Genomic DNA, 18,329 nt, shown 5'->3' on the forward strand with positions numbered 1-18,329 from the left:
AAAATAAATAAAAATACCAACCCACTGATGCACCAGCAGTACTACAAGTCCCAGTGCTCCAAAATCGCTATAGCACAAGATAGAGCCAAATAACCCCCGCATGGACTCACCGCCCCCTTCACAGATGCAGAGTGTCAGATTGCACGCCGTGCGGTGACCAGAAAGGAAGAGGAAGTTCATAGAACTGACACTAGAGGCCCAACACCGAATCACCACCAAAAACATGGCCACCGATTGATAGTAATAGGAAACTACAATAGATACAGCAGCCATCCACATCAAAATGGTGGCTGCACATGGCACCCACACGGCTCCCAGGACCACCAGGTACAGTTGGAAAGCCAGGGAGGCCCCTGCCAGGACCACCCCCCCCCCAAAAAAAGGCGCGTTTGCACCCTCCCCAGCACCGCTCCCCACCATAAAAATCAGGCATGGGCGAATGGGGGGTGGTCCCCAGAGGGACCCTGATACTGAGGGGAGAGTAAAGTGGGAAAGAAGGGTACTTGGGGGTCTGACCAACCCAGGGAGGGGCCCACGCCTGCCCCAAGGGACCACCAGAGTGGTGGGGGGGGGGGGGGAGACAATACTTGCCACACCATGGGATGAGGTGGGCACCACTCCAGACAGACCACCCACCATCTTTACATGTGGGTGCTGCGGAATAGAGGTCATGACTAGGATCGTGACCAGGGCAATGTATACTCGTGAGACCAGCCCCTGTCTAGTGGGGCTATAGCGCGACCAACCCAGCGTGTAGGTTAGGTTGGGTCGCGCTCGCTGGCCAGACTGGGAAGAAAGTAAGGATCTAGGACAGTGATGGTGAACCTTGGCACCCCAGATGTTTGAAACAACATTTCACATCATGCTTCCGCACTCTGCAGTGTAGTTGAGCATCATGGGAAATATAGTTCCAAAACATCTGAGGTACCAAGGTTCGCCATCACTGATATAGGATATCCAGTCCATCGCCCAGTCCGGCAGTTGATTTTATTTTCTGTTCCTGTGAAAATTACAAAGAAAAAAAGTTTAAAACAGCAAAAAAATGCTAGAACCAGAAATGCCAGCAAGGAACTAGGTCCTTACTCCTGACTAGGCAGAAAAAAAACTAAAATCCTATAGCAGGAAGTGCGAGTATACCCCCTGGGACTGCCCTATAGGTGTGGTCAACTTTTTTCTGCCTGGTGTCCTACTCCTACGGAGAGCAACATAAACCTATCGGTCAAGAGAATATGGAGCTGTGTGTCTCAATGAACGAAAGAGAAAACAGAGTCTTAACTAAACTAGAACACGAATAAGCAAGCCTTTGCCAACTGCAGGACCAACGAAGAGAGAACACCAGAGTAGATAAAGAACTGTATCTGCGCTAATAGGCTAACTGCATAGCCATCCTGTAGACTATCCATATTCAGCGTCAATTCACCAGTAGTTGTAGGATTCCAGAAATTCACAGCTGTTGCAGGGAGATCACCAGTATACAACTAGGGAAACCTGTGTCTTATGGCTGACTGGAAAATTGGCATATCTGACATGAAATTTACTAGCAGTTAAGAGCAGAAAAATATTCCAAAAAAGGTAGAAAACAGAAGAGCTGAAGAAAGACACGTCCACTACTCTGAGGACACTAGCAACAAACTGGTACGATTGTGGGTGGGATAAACCTGTGTTGACTATTTTTCGGTTTACTTTGCATGGGTGCATTTCACCTGTAGGCAGCAGTATAATGATTCCAGTGCCCCTCAATGGACAAGAAAGAATATAAATTAAACAAAAACTATGAGAGCAAAGGTCTACTACTAATTCTAACCTCCTTTCTCTTCTGTAGTAAAAGTTCCAGTCTGTCATTGGCTCTTTTCCCAATCATCTTGTTTCTCTCTGCCTCATACTGCCTTTGCGTATTGTCCATGTTGATACTCAAGTTCAGGGCGACATTAACCAAGGCTGTCATTAGCTTCATTGCTACAAGAAGTAATTTGAAGAATTAGATAAGCCTAAAAATCAAATAATTTAGGGAAAACTTTGAATAGGAATTAAGAGGTACAGTGGTACTGTGTATACCATGCAAACATAGTTAACATTAACATATATCATTTTTCAACGATCAGAAGCAGCCAACTACATCAATGTAAAGTAGCAAATACAAACCTGCTAATGTACTCGTATGTCGAAAAGCTCGAACTTGGGAATCCGAAAGTCCAGTTAAAAGAGAGATTACGGTGTCCATCATGTACTCATCATATATGATACTGTATTGACACTGGCGCACTAAAACGCCAATGAACTCACAAAAACTGTATTTAAATTTCTTCCACTGTGGACCAGCCATTGTCAAAGGGTAATCTCCGCTATCCTATAAAGACAAACACTGTGTCAACAATTACACCATAACATTATGATGTCCAGTGCAAAGGAGTTTCGCGAAAAACAATACCTCATCAAATTCTTCAGTCATTCTTCTGATTATTTCAGAATTTTGCATGTGACGAAACATGTCTCCAGTGACAACACCTGTTGATCAAAGATGTAAGAACATTTGATAAAAAAAAATGCTGCTTAATATTTAAAATTTACAAAAGGAAAATATTCGGCATTAAACAGGGCATAGGTCTGTGGTTTTGTTAATGTTGCCCAGAATACCAGGATTGCAGCTATATTTTTTTACTGATGAATAAATAAGTGCTAAAATGACCTAACATTTTCTTTACTTTATTAGGATTCTTTTTTTTACATTTCTTTTCAGCCAGGCACATAAAAAATGTGTGTGTTCGGGTAGCTTAATGGCTTATGAGGGGTGAACAGCTAAAGGATCCTTTTACACGGGCGGTCCGTATGTCCGTATTTCATCCCATCCAATTGCAGATGAAAAACTGACAATGCATGTCAATGGGATTCCGGATGTCAGCGGATGACCATCCGCTGACATCCGATTTGCTTCCTTTCTGATCAGTTCCGTTTTTTGTAAAGGAAGATAACCCTATTTTTCTTCCCTTTAAAAAACGGAACGGACGCAAAAACGGATGTCAGCGGTGTCATCCGCAATTCCATTGACATACATTATCTTCGTTTATCATCCGCAAGCGGATGGGATGATAAACGGACATACGGAACGGACACTCCAGAGTGTCATCCATGTCTGTAAAAAAAAAAAAAAGTGCCTGAGCGGAGGAAAATATGATCCGCCCCGTGTGAAAGGAACCAAACACTTATAAATGTAACAGAAATGTAAACTGAAGCATCACACCACTGCTAAAACCTCCAGATATTTCTTTATTCCAGTAAATATCAGGGGGACACTCCAAAGAGGGACGTGTTACAGGGATCCAAAACTACCCCATTCATTAGAGCTTGAGACTATTAATAGTATAAGGGCTTGTTTATATTTGCTTCAAAATGTGGCATTGGACACGCTTTTTTTAAAGCACTCTAAATGTCAAAGTACCTCTCACTAAATAAATTGGTTGTCTTGTAGCTTTTGTAGCCATAGAAGTATATCACAGTGCTTGCTAACAGCACCTGCATCATGTGAAGTGCATTTATTCAGAGTTAGCTTTGCTTTGGAGTTCTTGGAGGTTTGAGATATTCCAGGATGCACTAGGAAATCAACAAGCGAACCAGAAAGACACCAGTAGTCACTTTCGACTCATGTGCAGACGTCCCATCTGGTGTGCAGTGTGGAGCAGCAGAAAAGTAAGTGGGGTCCAGACCAGAGTCAGGAACTAGCAGACAGCACACATGGTGTGCAACATGGGAGCACCGTAGCAGAAGGTGAAAGGTGACTAGAGAGCTAGGACATATCTACAGTAAAATCAGCAGAGCTGTGGGACCAGACCAAACTAGAAGCAGTTACACAAAGTGTGCAGCATGGGAGCAATATAGTGGGAGGCAAGAGCTGACTGAAGAGAACGGGGTAACAAAAAACCAGAGGATCAGCAGAGCTTGGGGTTTACTAATGAGTGGAGGATCAGCAGAACTAAAGATTACTACTGAGTGGGGGGAATCTTAAGAGCTGGGGGTATTAATGAGCATACATAAATGTGTTTGACTTCAGAAGTACAAAGCTGATTAGGCAAAATAAAAAGAAATAGGGCTGCAAAAGGAAAGAACTAAAAGCAGAAAAACAAACCCAATTATGTGACCTGTCAAAGTCACATGACTGGCTCTCCTCTGTTAACAGAGCTCCGCTACTGCATTAGGTAGAGACAACTTTGCAAACTACTGTAAACTTGATGCCACAGCCTGCATTTCAGGAAAAGGCTGCAAAATGCAGGTTGTGGTACTGAGCAATACAAAAATTGCTATAAGAAATTTAAGAATTAATATTGAAGTGCATGCTGCAGAGGACTTAAACAGCACAAAATAAATATCAATATATACATCATACCTTTGCATCCAGAACACTGAATGAAAAAGTTTATGAGATCAAGAAGTGCTACATCTCTGTTGTGCTTATATGCTTCTATCCAGTCATCCACTACAGACTATAAAAAGAAAAAAGAAAGAAAAAAAAATTACAGCAAAAGGATTTCAAACATCAGATACCATATGCATCTTTAATCCTGTCACTGCCAAGGCTATTTTATTTTTTTGCCCATGTTAAAAAGCACAAGTTTAGACAACCTAAAGAATAAAAAAAAAAAAAAGAAGTAAAAAAAAAAAAAAAGCACATGGAACAGTATTTACAGTGAGAAGCATCCCTTGTGCTATTAGCTGCTGTTTTAATTGAAATCCCAAGTCTCCTTTTCCTCCATAACACCACAGCTGTGCATTGGGTGGGTGAGTGTGTAGGTGGGGCAGCACAGAAGACTTTGGAGATCAACTCAAAAATGCAGCCAGCATCACAAGGGACACTTCTCATTCAAAGTAAGTTCAAAGTAAGTATTGACATTTTAGCCATTTTTTTTTTTTTTTTTTTAAGGCTGAACGTCGGCACATTGTAAAGCCTGAAGATTAGTTACCTCTTACAAATGTGTAACTTACCACCATTTTTTTCTCCATTGTCTTTGCCTTCAGAAAATGTATAATGTTTATGTCACACAATATTAGCGCAACTATTCATCAAACTTAATTTGCAGTAAAAATAGAAGCACAAAAAAAAAAAAAACCATTAACTATAGGAAACACAAAAATCTCAATATTACTTATATGTTTTTAGTAAAATATAAAAGATGTGGTTATACTAGAAAGTAAATGATAGCTGCCTTCCACATATCAGGCAATTTAATCACACATATCCTTATAGCGCCAAGACCAAAATTGGTAACGTTTTGGAAAATGAAAGATGTTTCAACATAACCCTTGATCTTAAATATCCGGAATCTTCATACCACTTTTAAAATTCTCTTTGCCCAAATGCAATGTTCACTGCCAAAATTTCAGAACGATTGGGCCTGTTGGTTAGCAGACAATAGATGCACTGCTCATAGTTAATTTTTGGAATTCTAAATCATTCCACATAACTATCTTGTTGTGTAACAGACAAACTATGATTTTCTAAAGTGCATGACAGTTTCAGACACACCATTCAATTCATCTTTCGTGTTTTTTCTGTATGCAACTTTTATTGCACATAGTTCCCAATCCCTAGTGCCCCTTCCCCATAGTGACCTTCCTTTGTTCCCTACCCTTGAGCAGACAAGTCCAGCATCTCTGAATAGTGCAGACTTGGTTTTGTTCTCCTTTCTGTCATTCTTTTCATAGAAATATAAGATACTGTACAAGCTTGCATGCTTAACCAGCTATGTTTGTACTTTTCTGTATTGCCTTCATTTAAAACTGCAATAAAAAACAATGCTTATGGAAAAAAAAAAAAAAACATTACTACATATTATATGCACACACACACACACACACAGTGTGCATACAGTGTACATATACAGCTCAAAAGAGACTAAGATAAATTATTTCAGATTTTTTTCCCCCCTTTTTTGCCCATTTTGAATACTTTATTTCCAGAAGCAATTTTTTTCATGTATTCTAGCAGTCCGTAAAAAAACCTAAAATGTTACATGCCAGAGAAAAACAAAAAAAAAAACACAACAAAAAACTAGGATTTAAATCGAGTTGATCACTTGAGGACTGCCCCACGCAGACAGACTGCGGCAGGGAGACCCTCCTGTGAGAAGCGACATACCTGTACGTCGGCTCGTGCTCAGGGGCGCACGCTACCAGCGTCAATCAGCGGGTCCAGCAGAGGCTACGTCCGCCGGGACCCTCCGATCGCCGTCTGCTAGAGGGGAAGATGGAGATCTTGTGTTTCTGCTAAGCAGAAACACGGATCTTTGACTTCCTCCAGTGAGGCCACCCCAGACAGTTTGAAATCACTCCCTAGTAGTGAGCGACCAATATCAGTTTTTCGTTGCCGATACCGATATTTTGGCCAATGCACATCAGTATCACCCGATATTTTTGTACATTTAAGAAAAAAAAAAAAAAATCGTATTCATTTTTTTGACAGGTACTTTTGTGGAGGGATCTGGGGGTCTAAAAGACCCCAAACCCCTCCTCTGCACTTAAAAGCATTCAAAACGCCAAGTTTGGCTGTTTTGAATGCGGTCTTTTTTTAATCTGGTGCCAGACAGTACCTGGACGTTCTGTCATTCATGACATCTCTTCCGGGTTTTTGCATGGAAACCCGATCCGATCAAAGCTGCATTTGCCTCTGGTCTTTGGTGGCGGCTGGTTGCCCGGGTCTACTGGTGGGACGGGAGACCCGAGCGAGCCGCGGAAGGAGGGGGGTACGTCCCCTCCCGCTCCTTGTAATGCCGCATTGGCTGTCATTACAAAGACAGCCGACAGTCGGCTATGGACGCCGGTACTGGGGTGATGCCTCTAGCTCACTCCGGTACATGCACTTTCCCGAAATATCGGCAACCTCCGGGGCAGATTCCGATATATCGGGAAAAGTGCATATCGGCCCTTTGCCGATAATCGATCGATCCCTTCTCCCTAGGACACAGGGGCAAACAAGGCCCGTGGGCCGAATGCGGCCCCCCAGGCCATTTCATATGCCCTCGTACCTCTCCTGTAGCTGCGGCACCACCCTTGTCTCTGCCCCCACCTTGTCTTTATAGTCGGCAGCAGACACACCTTGTCTTTATAGTCGGCAGCAGACAGGACAGAACTCCTTTGCCAGATCCTGCACTCCTCTGTGCAGCTGCAGAAAGGCTCCTCTTTGACCACCACCACCACCCCCCCCCCTTCTCAGCAGTCCGCAGCAGAGTAGGGCAGAACTCCTCCTACAGATACTGCACCCCTCCGTGCTGCCACAACACCACCTTGCCTTTGCCTTCCCTGGTCTCAGCATTCAGCAGACTCTGGAAGCTGACTCCAGCTCTCCTCTGGTTCTCCTCCAGACCCTGTACTTCTTCCCAGATCCACCCGCATCTTCTTTCTGGCAGCAGCACAAGGTAAGGGGGTGCATTGTGATGTAAGGAAGGGTGGGCGACTCTTGACTTCTGATGGTGGGGGGGGGGGGTCTTGACATCCCATGTAAGGGTGTAAGGGGGCGTTGGGTGCTCTGGACATCTAATCCTACAGCTATAACCAGCCCTTTTGAGGGCAACCATAATGCTGATGCGGCCCGTGATGAAATTGAGTTGGACACCCCTGCCCTAGGACCATGCCTAACCCTTCGATGGCCCCTGTTAAACCCTTCTCTGCCAGTGTCATTAGTACAGTGAATTTGTTTTTGTTTTTTTAGCACTGATCATTGTATTGGTGTCACTTCCTGTAAGATTTGTCTGCCGCAATCCCATTAAAAAAAAAAAAAAATTCCATAAACCTATCCCATAGTTTGAAGACACTAACAAATCAAGATATATTGGGATTTTTTTTACCAAAATTATGTAGCAAAATACGTAATGGACTAAATTTATAAATAAATTTGATTTTTTTTTTTTACTTCTATCAAAGTAAAAAATATTGTGTTTTGCTTAAGTAAATGTATGTGGGCCGGTCCTTAAGTGGTTAAATCAAATCCACCCCGATTAAAAAAGGATTAAATAAGTCCATATAATCTTCAGCTAGTAGGATTTTATGCACATTTAGCATTCGTTTTACATATGAGCAATTTGCCATGCGATTTGACAGATTAAATTGCATGACAAGTCGCAACCTATTGCCAGAAATGGCACAGTTCAAATCCGTGTGTGATGCTGACTTTGCGGAGCGGCACTGATTTGCACTAGTAGTTCCTGCACTACTTTTGCCAATTTCAAGTGCGATTTCTATAGACATCTGTGCATGAAACCGCACAGATGTCTTTCAAGTAGCATGTGAAATCACGCAGACTTGCTACTTTTGCAGTCATGCTACTTCAAGTCAAGTAGCGCAATTTCAAAGTGGCGTCACTGTGAAGCAGGACTTACTCTATTGTCTCTTACAGTAAAAATCATGGGAGTCAAGTCAATAACGTTTACCACATGCGATAACATGGTCACGCGATTAATTTGCAAAAATCCGTGCTCCCTGTAAAGAAAACAAATTCACAAAAAAAAAAACACAACAAAGTGTTTACCACAAAAATGACAGATGTACGCTAAATATAAAAAAAAAAAAAAAAAAAAAAAAAAATGATTTAAGCTCTTAAGTCCAATTCATAAATGGAACAGGAAAAAGAAGAAACACGGGCGGTGCGCCCGACGGACTCAGTTTTGCTCAGCGGATATCGATCCACAAATCCCCGCTGAGCAGGGGGATGACCGGTCCGTCTCCACTTACTTTGGAGAGGCGGACCTGTCAGATCCCCGCTCTCCTTTATGGAAGATCGAATGAGAATGGACCGCCTGTCCGTTTTCATCCGATCTTCCAGACGGATGGAAAATAGGGTTTCCATCCGTCTAGATTTCACGGACAGGATCGGATAGCAGCAGATGTCAGCAGAGATGTCTCCGCTGTCATCCGCTGCTCCATAGGGCTGCATGGAGCATCCAATCAGGTCCGCCTGAAAAACTGACAGGCGGACTGGATCGGAAAGCAGCCAGCCACTGCATCCCTAACAGAAGACTAATCAGCTGACAGCTGAATATAACAAAAACATGTCAGTAATTGAAAAATATAAAAGAGAAATAGAAAAAACTAACAACGTGGGGTCCCCCCAAAATCCATACAATACCCATATCCAAGCAGGAAACCTGGCAGGTCAGGAAAGGGAGGCTGGATGATCCGATGAGACCAAGAATGAACTATTTGACCGCTAACAGCTGAGGAGTGATCTGTTGAGGACACAGCAGCCAGCTTCCTGGCCCACTCCTCAGCAACCAGCTTAATAAAACGAATTAACACTTGAAAATATGCGGTAATTAAAGCAATATCGAAACTTCAGTGCAGTAGTTATTTACTAGGCAATTTTTAGTGAATTGCACTTTCAAAACAAATTTAATGCAAGAGCTATTTTACTGCATTTTATTTGCAGTCATTTAAAGCTTAGTGAATTGACACCATGATCTGCAAAGAGCTTACAAAGCATGAAAGGGATCTTGCTGTTAAAAGGTACTATTCAGAGAAGGGTACAAAAAAAATACGCAAGGCATTGGATATATAATGCCCATCCACAAGTTGAGAAAATATAGCACAAAAGTGACATAACCAAGAATTGGACTTTTCTCCAAAATTAATGAAAGCTGGCCCAGGAAGATGCCAACAGTAGCACTATTAAAAGGAGCAGCACTATATCTGGTAAGTACTGGTTGTGTATTACACACAATAACATAAGTTTCAGCCTTTGCCATAACACTCAAAATGGAGCTTAGGTGCATCCTGTTTCCACTGATAACCCTTGAGATGTTTCTACAACTTAATTGGAGTCCACTTGTGGTAAACACAGTTGAATGGACATGATTTGGAAAGGCACACACCTGTCTATGTAGGTCCCACAGTCAACAGTGAATGTCAGACCACAAACTAAGCCATGAAGTCCAAGGAATTGTCCTGTAGACCAGTGGTCCTCAACTCCGGTCCTCGGGGCCCACTAACAGGCCAGGTTTGCAAGATAGCTAAATTACATCACAGGTGATCTCATTTGCTACTCAGTGATTGCAGTATTCTAGTCTGCTTCTCTCCGAGGTAATACTTAAAATCTGGCCTGTTAGTGGGCCCCGAGGACCGGAGTTGAGGACCACTGCTGTAGATCTCCGAGATAGGATTGTATTGAGGCACAGATCTGGGGAAGGGTACAGAAAATATCTGCAGCATTAAAGGTCCCAATGAGCACAGTGGCCTCCATCATCCGTAAATGGAAGAAGTTTTGAACCACCAGGAATCATCCTAGAGCAGATCACCTGGCCAACTGAGCAATAGGAGGGAGAAGGGCCATAGTCAGGGAGGTGACCAAAATCCTGATCTGACAGAGCATTTCTCTGTGGAGAGAGGAGAAGCTTTCAGAAGAGCAACCATCCCTGAAGCACTCCGTCAATTAGGCCTGTACTGTAGAGTGGCCAGATGGAAGCCACTGTTCAGTAAAAAGGCACACGACAGCCTGCCTAGACATTGACAAAAATTTTATTTTTGACTAACTGTAAAATACATTTCTCTGATGTTCAATGACGGACAAAGCTCCCGATCTTCATAACTATTGCGTTATACTGCCCCCTACAGGAGTAGGACACTAGGCACAAAAAGAATCTGGCTACGCCTATGGGCAGTCCCAGGGGGTATATTCCCTCTCTCTGCTATAGTTACTTAGTTTTGTTACAAGCAATGTCAGAAGAACTACAACTTCACAGAAGGGTGGGTGCAGTGTCCGTCAATGAACATCAGAGAAATAGATTTTACGGTAAGTCAAAAATCCAATTTTTTCTTTCATTCATTTACGGACCCAGCTCCTGATCTTCATAACCATTGGAATATACAGAATATGTAAAAAGGAAATCAAGGACGCAAAAATTCAGAATGGACAGATTGCAAAAGTTAGGACGAACCCCAAAAAAATTCTTCAAATATATTCATAGTAAAAAGGTTAGGTCTGAGCATGTAGGCCCTTTACAAAATAATCAGGAGTGGGTGACTGGGGACAAAGAGAAGGCAAATTTATTAAATACTTTTGTTAGCTCTGTATATTCAAAGGGGCATGGGGGAGCTCATGACCATAATGAGAATGGTATTGAAAAAGTCCCAAATGATCCACAATGGTTCAAAAGTGATATGGTGCAGAAATAAGGGTGGATAAAGCACCTGGACCAGATGGCATCCACCCACGCATCATAAAAAAATTGAGCGCTGTAATTTCAATGCCTTTGTTTCCAATTTGTAGGAACTCATTAAGGACTAGACTAGTAACACTGGATTGGTGTAGGGCCAATGTGTTGCCTATATTTAAAAAGGGATCAAAGTCTTTGCCAAGTAACTATAGACCTGTTAGTTTAACTTCTATAATCGGGAAGATACTGGAGAGTTTAATACCACATTGATGAGTTCTTGGTGGAAAAAACAAGATTTTTGTAAAATCTTTTTCTCTGAAGTCCATTGACAGACACAGTCTCCATTTTCATTAGCTGAATGGGTTATGCTGCCCCCTGCAGGAGTAGTCTAGGCAGGAAAAATTGAAATGTACACGCCCACGGTGCCTGTCCCCACAGGCATAACCCACACACCCTCTGCTCAAAAAAAAACAGTTTAGTTGTAAGCAGTGAAGAAAAAAAACATACCCATACACTGTTGCTGGGTCTGTCAATGGACTTCAGAGAAAAAGATTTTACATTATGGCATCCCATTCATTGACCAGGGGTTGTCAAAAACTGATCGGCTCAATTTTTAAGCTGCATAACTTGCAATGGTTCGGTGAGTACACAAGCTAATAGTGCTAAAAGGTACTGTCCTGCCCCTACATACTATACAAGATAAGAAGATGGAATGTCAGGCTAGCTTGATAGCATTCTGTCTACCCTTTAGAGGAGGGCACTCAAACCAATCAATTTAAATTTAACAGCTGTTACATTTTACAGCAAAAGCGGCTTAACAGCTATTTCCAAACAATGTCAATGTTACATACCCAGATTTTTTTTTTTTAACAGATCACATCATTAAAATTCAAGTGTCTGCTAAACTATACCTGCATTGCACTTTTTCCCATCTTCACCACTTCAAAAAGCATCATATTCTCCACTCCATTTTGTTGGTGATGACCATTCATCCAATTGGGGCCACCAGGTCTCAAAGAACCTTTTCCTTTCTCTGTGGCAATTTTTTTTCCTTTCTAGAAATGGAAGTAAATACAATAATTCATGATACGTCTTAAGTCTATTAAATGTTTTCGCTAACCAAAATGCCAGAAGTAGGACATACCTTTCCTTTGCCTTGTTTTGGAGCTTTACCTTCAGGGTCATCAAAGTCTGTGTCAGATGAGAAATGGGTTTCTGGGTCCCTGCAGTACAAAGGAAAAGGCAACTTTATATTTAAAAATATATCACATAAACATACCAAAGATACTTAGCCCCCTTCTTGTTTATATTGTTATTATTTGGTCCTCCTCGTACCACATAAGCTAAGTGCTGATTCTCCCTTTCTCTCTCTCTCGTTATTACCTGTTGTAAAGTGGCCCTCAAAAAGGAAGACCAAGTTATTTTTACACTAGCAGGTAAACCAAATACCACTGACATAGTCAGGCATGTTTGTGTATATATCTAACACAATACTGAGTTGCGTGCACATTATGCATAGGACTCCCAGTCTGTTCGCTGCATATAGCTGTGCCTCTCACTGCCCAGATGCAACTAAAATCCATCTGTGTCCCTCTCCACCATTGCTCATCTTCTAGTTTGAATGTCTAGCAGTCAGTGGTGCTGTTACATTATAGGCATATAAAATTCTTTACCAACAAAACAATATGGCTGCTTTGACACCCAAAAAGAGTGTGAGTGTATGCATGCATATATATTACACACACAAAAACATACACATACAGTACCTCACAAAACTGAGTACACCCCTCACATTTTTGTGAATATTTTATCTTTTCATGTGAAAACACTGAAGAAATGACACTTTGATACAATAGAAAGTAGTGAGTGTACAGCTTGTATAACAGTGTACATTTGCTGTCCCTTCAAAATAACTCAACACACAGCCATTAATGTCTAAATGGCTGGCAACAAAAGTGAGTACACTCCTAAGTGAAAATGTCCAAATTGGCAATATTTTGTGTGGTGGCCATTATTTTCCAGCATTGCCTTAACCCCTCTTGGGCATGGAGTTCACCAGAGCTTCACAGCTTGCCACTGAAGTCCACTACTCCATGACAACATCACAGAGTTGGTGGATGTTAGAGACCTTGAGCTCCTCCACCTTCTGTTTGAGGATTCCCCACAGATGCTCAGTAGGGTTTAGGTTTGGAGACATGCGTGGTCAATCCATCACATTTACCCTCAGCTTCTTTAGCAAGGCAGTGGTCATCTTGGAGTTGTGTTTGGGGTCAATATCATGTTGGAATATTGCCCTGCGACTCAATCTCCGAAGGGAGGGGATCATGCTCTGCTTCAGTATGTCACAGTACATGTTGGCATTCATGGTTCCCTCAATGAACTGTAGATCCCCAGTGCCGGCAGCCCTCATGCAGCCCCAGACCATGACACTCCCACCACCATGCTTGACTGTAGGCAAGATACACCTGTATTTGTACTCCTCACCTCATTGCCGCCACACACGCTTGACACCATCTGAACCAAATACATTTATCTTAGCCTCATCAGACCACAGGACATGATTCCAATCATGTCCTTAGTCTGCTGGTCTTCAGCACACTGTTTGCAGGCTTTCTTGTGCATCATCTTAAGAGGAGGCTTCCTTCCGGGACAACAGCCATTCAGACCAACTTGATGCAGTGAGCGGCATATTGTCTGAGCAATGACAGGCTGACCTCCCCCCACATGAAAAGATAATAAAATATTTACAAAAATGCGAGGTGTGATCACTTTTGTGAGAGAAAAAAAAAAAAAAAATTATATTATATTATAATATATATATATATATATATATATATATATATATATATATATATATATATATATATACACACACACGTGAGTACACCCCTCACATCTTTGTAAAAATTTGATTACATCTTTTCATGTGACAACACTGATGAAATGACACTTAACTAAAATGTAAAGTAGTGAGTGTACAGCTTGTATAACTATGTAAGTAATTTTATTTTACTTTGTTATATTTTATAAAAGAACATACCTGGGCGGTGCATTGCAGGAAAGTGGGCCCATATCATGAATGGAAGGATCCAGAGGCCTTTTAAAGAAGGATTATAAAGTGTTAATTTGATTTGATCAAATTGCTTGGTAAAGTTGTTATAAAAGGTGAACACAGCATAAACAGTATAAAAAGTACAAAGGGGATTTTCAGCAAAGATTTGAATTGCTCAACATACATTGGCAGAAATAATTATTTGATCCACTGAAGATTGTGTACGTTTGTCCACTTACAAAGGAACGAAAGGGTCTATAATTGTTATAGGTGTATTTTAAATGATAGAGGCAGAATATCAACCTATAATGGAGAAAAAACACATGATACAAAAGTTATAAATTGAGTTGCAGTTCAGTGAGTAAAATAAGTATTTGACCCCCTACCAACCAGCAATATAATAATTCTGGCTCCCACAGACTGGCTACAGTATGTGTTCATGCGGTACACAGATTAGCCCCATCAATTTAGAAAGGTGCTCCCAACAACAACTCTATGTGCATAAAAGACAACTGTCCACATCATGGGCAAGACCAAAGAGCTGCCAAAGGACGTCAGGTACAAGATTGTACACCTGCACAAGGCTGGAATGGGCTACAAGACCATCAGCAGGAAGCTTGGTGAGAAGGAGACAACTGTTGGATTGATAATTCACAAATGGAAGAAGTACAAAAAAAAACCCATCTATCGCCCTCGGTCTGGAGCTCCATGCAAGATTTTGCCTCATAGGGCAAGACTGAGCATGAGAAAAGTGAAGAATCAACCCAGAAATACATGTGAGGAGCTTGTAAATGATCTCAAGGCAGTTGGGACTATTGTCACTAAACAAACCATTATTAACACAATACGCCACCATGGGTTGAAACCCGCAGTGCCCGCAAGGTCCCCCTCCTCAGTAAGGTACATGTACAGGGCAGTCGGAAGTCTGCCCAGAAACATTTAAATTATTCAGAAGGATTGGGAGAGCAACAGAACAGATCAAAATTGAGCTCTTTGGAATTAACTCGACTCAATGTGTTTGGAGGAAGTAAGATGCTAACTATGACCCAAGGAACACCATCCCTACAGTCAAGCATGGAGGTGGAAACATTAAGCTTTCGGGTGGTTTCTCTGCTTAAAGTAAAGGCCGACTTTGCCGCATTGACGGGCCAATGGATGGGGACATGTAATGTAAATCTTGGATGAGAACCTTCTTCCCTCAGCCAGAACACTGAAGATAGGTCCTGAATGGGTCTTCCAGCATGACAATGGCCCATCACATACCACCAAGGCAACAAAGTGGCTCAAGAAGATGCACATTAGGGTCATGGAGTGGCCTAGCTGGTCTCCAGACCTTAATCCTAATAAACATTTATGGAGGGAGCAGAAACTTTGTGTTGCCAAACTACAGCCAAGAAACCTTAAGGATTTAGAGAAGAACTGTAAAGAGCAGACCAAAATCCCTCCTTAGATGTGTGAAAGCCTGGTCAAGTACAAGAAACGTCTGACATCTGTGCTTGCCAACAAGAGTTTGTCCACCAAGTACAAAGTCATGTTTTGCTTTGGGGTCAAATACTTATTTTACTCACTGTACTGCAACTCAATTTATAAAACATCTGTCTGTATCATGTTTTTTTTCTTCATTTTTGGTTGAGATTGTCTCCATCATTTATAATACACCTATGATATAAAGAAACTAAGGTTCTAGAATTTTTAAGTGGGCACTTACAAAATCTGCAGGGGATCAAATATTTATTTTCCCCACTGTATTTCTGATCCTTTTTTCTAAGTGTTCTACCTATCCAAAAAAAAAAAAAAAATCATGAATAGGAAAACTGTGCTTTTGTAGAAGTAGCTTCTGTTCTGACTTTAGATTCACTTAAACAAGTTGATATAGAAAGACTTACTGGAGGAGACTGAAGTCTGTTTGGATTTCTGGTGCAGCTATCATTTCTTTATCATCTTCTGGAAAACCAACGCCCTTGGAATATTTGGTTCATAGACCTCTTCTGAAATGTGATAACCAGCCGCGACTGTAAAATCTACAGACAGATACCACTTTAGTTAGTTATGAATAAAATCATATGTAGGAAGCCAAAATAAACAAATTTTCACAAACATGCCCAAAAAATTAAAACAAAAAAAAAAAAGAAAAACTAGAAAATCCAACTTTGTCAGAATATAACCACTTTCATTGTGTGCTTAAGACACTTACAAAAAAAAAAAATTCAGTTTTTAGAAGATTATATCACAAATTAGGTTTTTTTTTTTTTTTTTTTTTTTTTAGAGGTCAGACAATGTAGATGAAAAATATGATATGGTAGGGCCAAGAAGTTTCATGATTAAACTGGAAATTGTAAGCCGTTTCTCAAGCTAAACCAAGATTTTTTTGGGGGGCTCGATTCTACCAACATGGAAAGATGAAAAATAAAAAATGTTCTATTTTACAAACAATATTCGATGGTTCTGTGCTACACTATTACAGAATCCTAATGTCACAACTGTAAGGTACTATGCACAAAACAGATTTCAGCTATAGGTAAAATAGCAATTCACTACCACCACCAAAAACTAAAACAACTCCCCTATAGTTTCGGAGGTCACAAAAAATGCTTAAGGCCCCTTTCACACTTGTGCAGCTTGTCCTGCGACTTAGGACTGCAAAGTAGCATGACAAGTTGTACTCCATGATTTCCAATGATTACTGTTCATATCTGTGTGACTTCACGTCGTCCCTGCACTACTTTGGTCCAACTTTGATGCGTTTTGGTACAAAGCCCTCAGATTACACAGGCGTTGCCCTTCAAGTCCAATCAATATCACGTGACTTTTAGGTCACACAAGTGTGAAAGGGGCCTACAGGAGGAGAACTTCAGTAATCATCCTAACCACTTGATCTATGGAATATTTATAATCCTTCAGGACCATGCCATTTTTTTTTTTTTTTTTTTTTTGCTATACGGCACTGCGTTACCAACATTTGTGCAGTTTTGTGACACTGTACCCAAATAAAATGCATTTCCTTTTTTCCCCCACAAATAGAGCTTTATTTTGGTCGTATTGGATCACCTCTGTTTTTTTATTGTTTGGACAAAAAAAAAAAAAAAAAACACACACACACCACATTTTTTTTTAACTTTCCACTATGCAACATATCCAATTAAAATTTTAGGGCATTATGTACATATTTTTGGTAAAACAAATCCCAATAAGAGTAGAACGATTGGTTTGCGCAAAATTTATGGCATCTACAAACTACGGGGTATTTTTTTATATTTATTTTTTACTATTAATGGTGGTGATTAGCGACTTAACGCGGGACAGTGATATATGGTGACATTCTTGCACGGACACTTTTTGGAACCAGTGACACAAATACAGTGATCAGTGCTAAAAATATGCACTGTCACTGTACTGACACTGGCTGGGAAGGGGTTAACTGTGTGCCTAGCCAGTGTTTACTATATTGTGGGAGGTGCTTTTCCTAGGGGAAGACATGGATCCTAGCCCATGATTTGCAGAAACACAGGACCAATGCCTTCCCTCCTGTCAGAATAGCAACCTGCATTGTTTACATAGGCATGCAATTCTGTCTCTCTGGCTGACGATCAGCGGGCGAAGGCAGACTGAGTGCGCAGTACCCGCTGAGCGAGACTGTGGTGGCGCACATTTACATCCCCTACCTTGAAAAACAGGATCATGCTATATACCAGAGCTGCACGATTAATCGTATGAAAATCTCGATCCCTTGGTCCAACACCTGCCGACTGAGGAAATCCGCCTGCCAGTTTTCCACCCGAGTAATGTGTATGGAGGAGAGGGCTGAAACGAACAGTTCTGCCAACCTTAGAATGCCAGCTACCTCCAGTGCTGCCCGAACACTTCTTGTGCCCCCCTGGTGACTGACATAAGCCACGGCCATGTCATTGACCAATTGAATATCCACTGGACGTCCCTGAAGACATTTCGTCGAATGTTCCAGGCACAGTCTGATCGCTCGGAGTTCCAAGACATTGATCAGTCTGGACTTATCCAGCGTCCAGATCCCCTGAGGAGGATACAGTTGTGCTCAAAAGTTTACATACCCTGGCAAAATTTATGATTTCTTGGCCATTTTACCGAGAATATGAATGAGAACAAAAGCTTTTCTTTCATCATGGTTAGCG

At 41.4% G+C, this 18,329-nt stretch overlaps 1 protein-coding gene across 2 annotated transcripts in view; it reads right to left on the reverse strand.

The window, feature by feature from the left end:
- Window positions 1-18,329, reverse strand: part of STAG2 (STAG2 cohesin complex component) — a 232,976-nt gene that overhangs the window by 127,747 nt on the left and 86,900 nt on the right. For both annotated transcript variants that reach the window (XM_082262770.1, XM_082262771.1), the window contains exons 2-9: window positions 16,071-16,205; window positions 14,173-14,229; window positions 12,277-12,355; window positions 12,044-12,187; window positions 4,379-4,475; window positions 2,429-2,505; window positions 2,143-2,347; window positions 1,805-1,956 (exon numbers count right to left, since the gene is read on the reverse strand). In XM_082262770.1, the coding sequence (XP_082118896.1) occupies window positions 1,805-1,956; window positions 2,143-2,347; window positions 2,429-2,505; window positions 4,379-4,475; window positions 12,044-12,187; window positions 12,277-12,355; window positions 14,173-14,229; window positions 16,071-16,114 (855 nt within the window). In that variant the 5' untranslated portion in view covers window positions 16,115-16,205. The remainder of the gene's footprint in view (window positions 1-1,804; window positions 1,957-2,142; window positions 2,348-2,428; window positions 2,506-4,378; window positions 4,476-12,043; window positions 12,188-12,276; window positions 12,356-14,172; window positions 14,230-16,070; window positions 16,206-18,329) is intronic.

Source organism: Pelophylax lessonae (genome assembly GCF_965119305.1).
Source record: "Pelophylax lessonae genome assembly, chromosome: 7".
Taxonomy (NCBI): domain Eukaryota; kingdom Metazoa; phylum Chordata; class Amphibia; order Anura; family Ranidae; genus Pelophylax; species Pelophylax lessonae.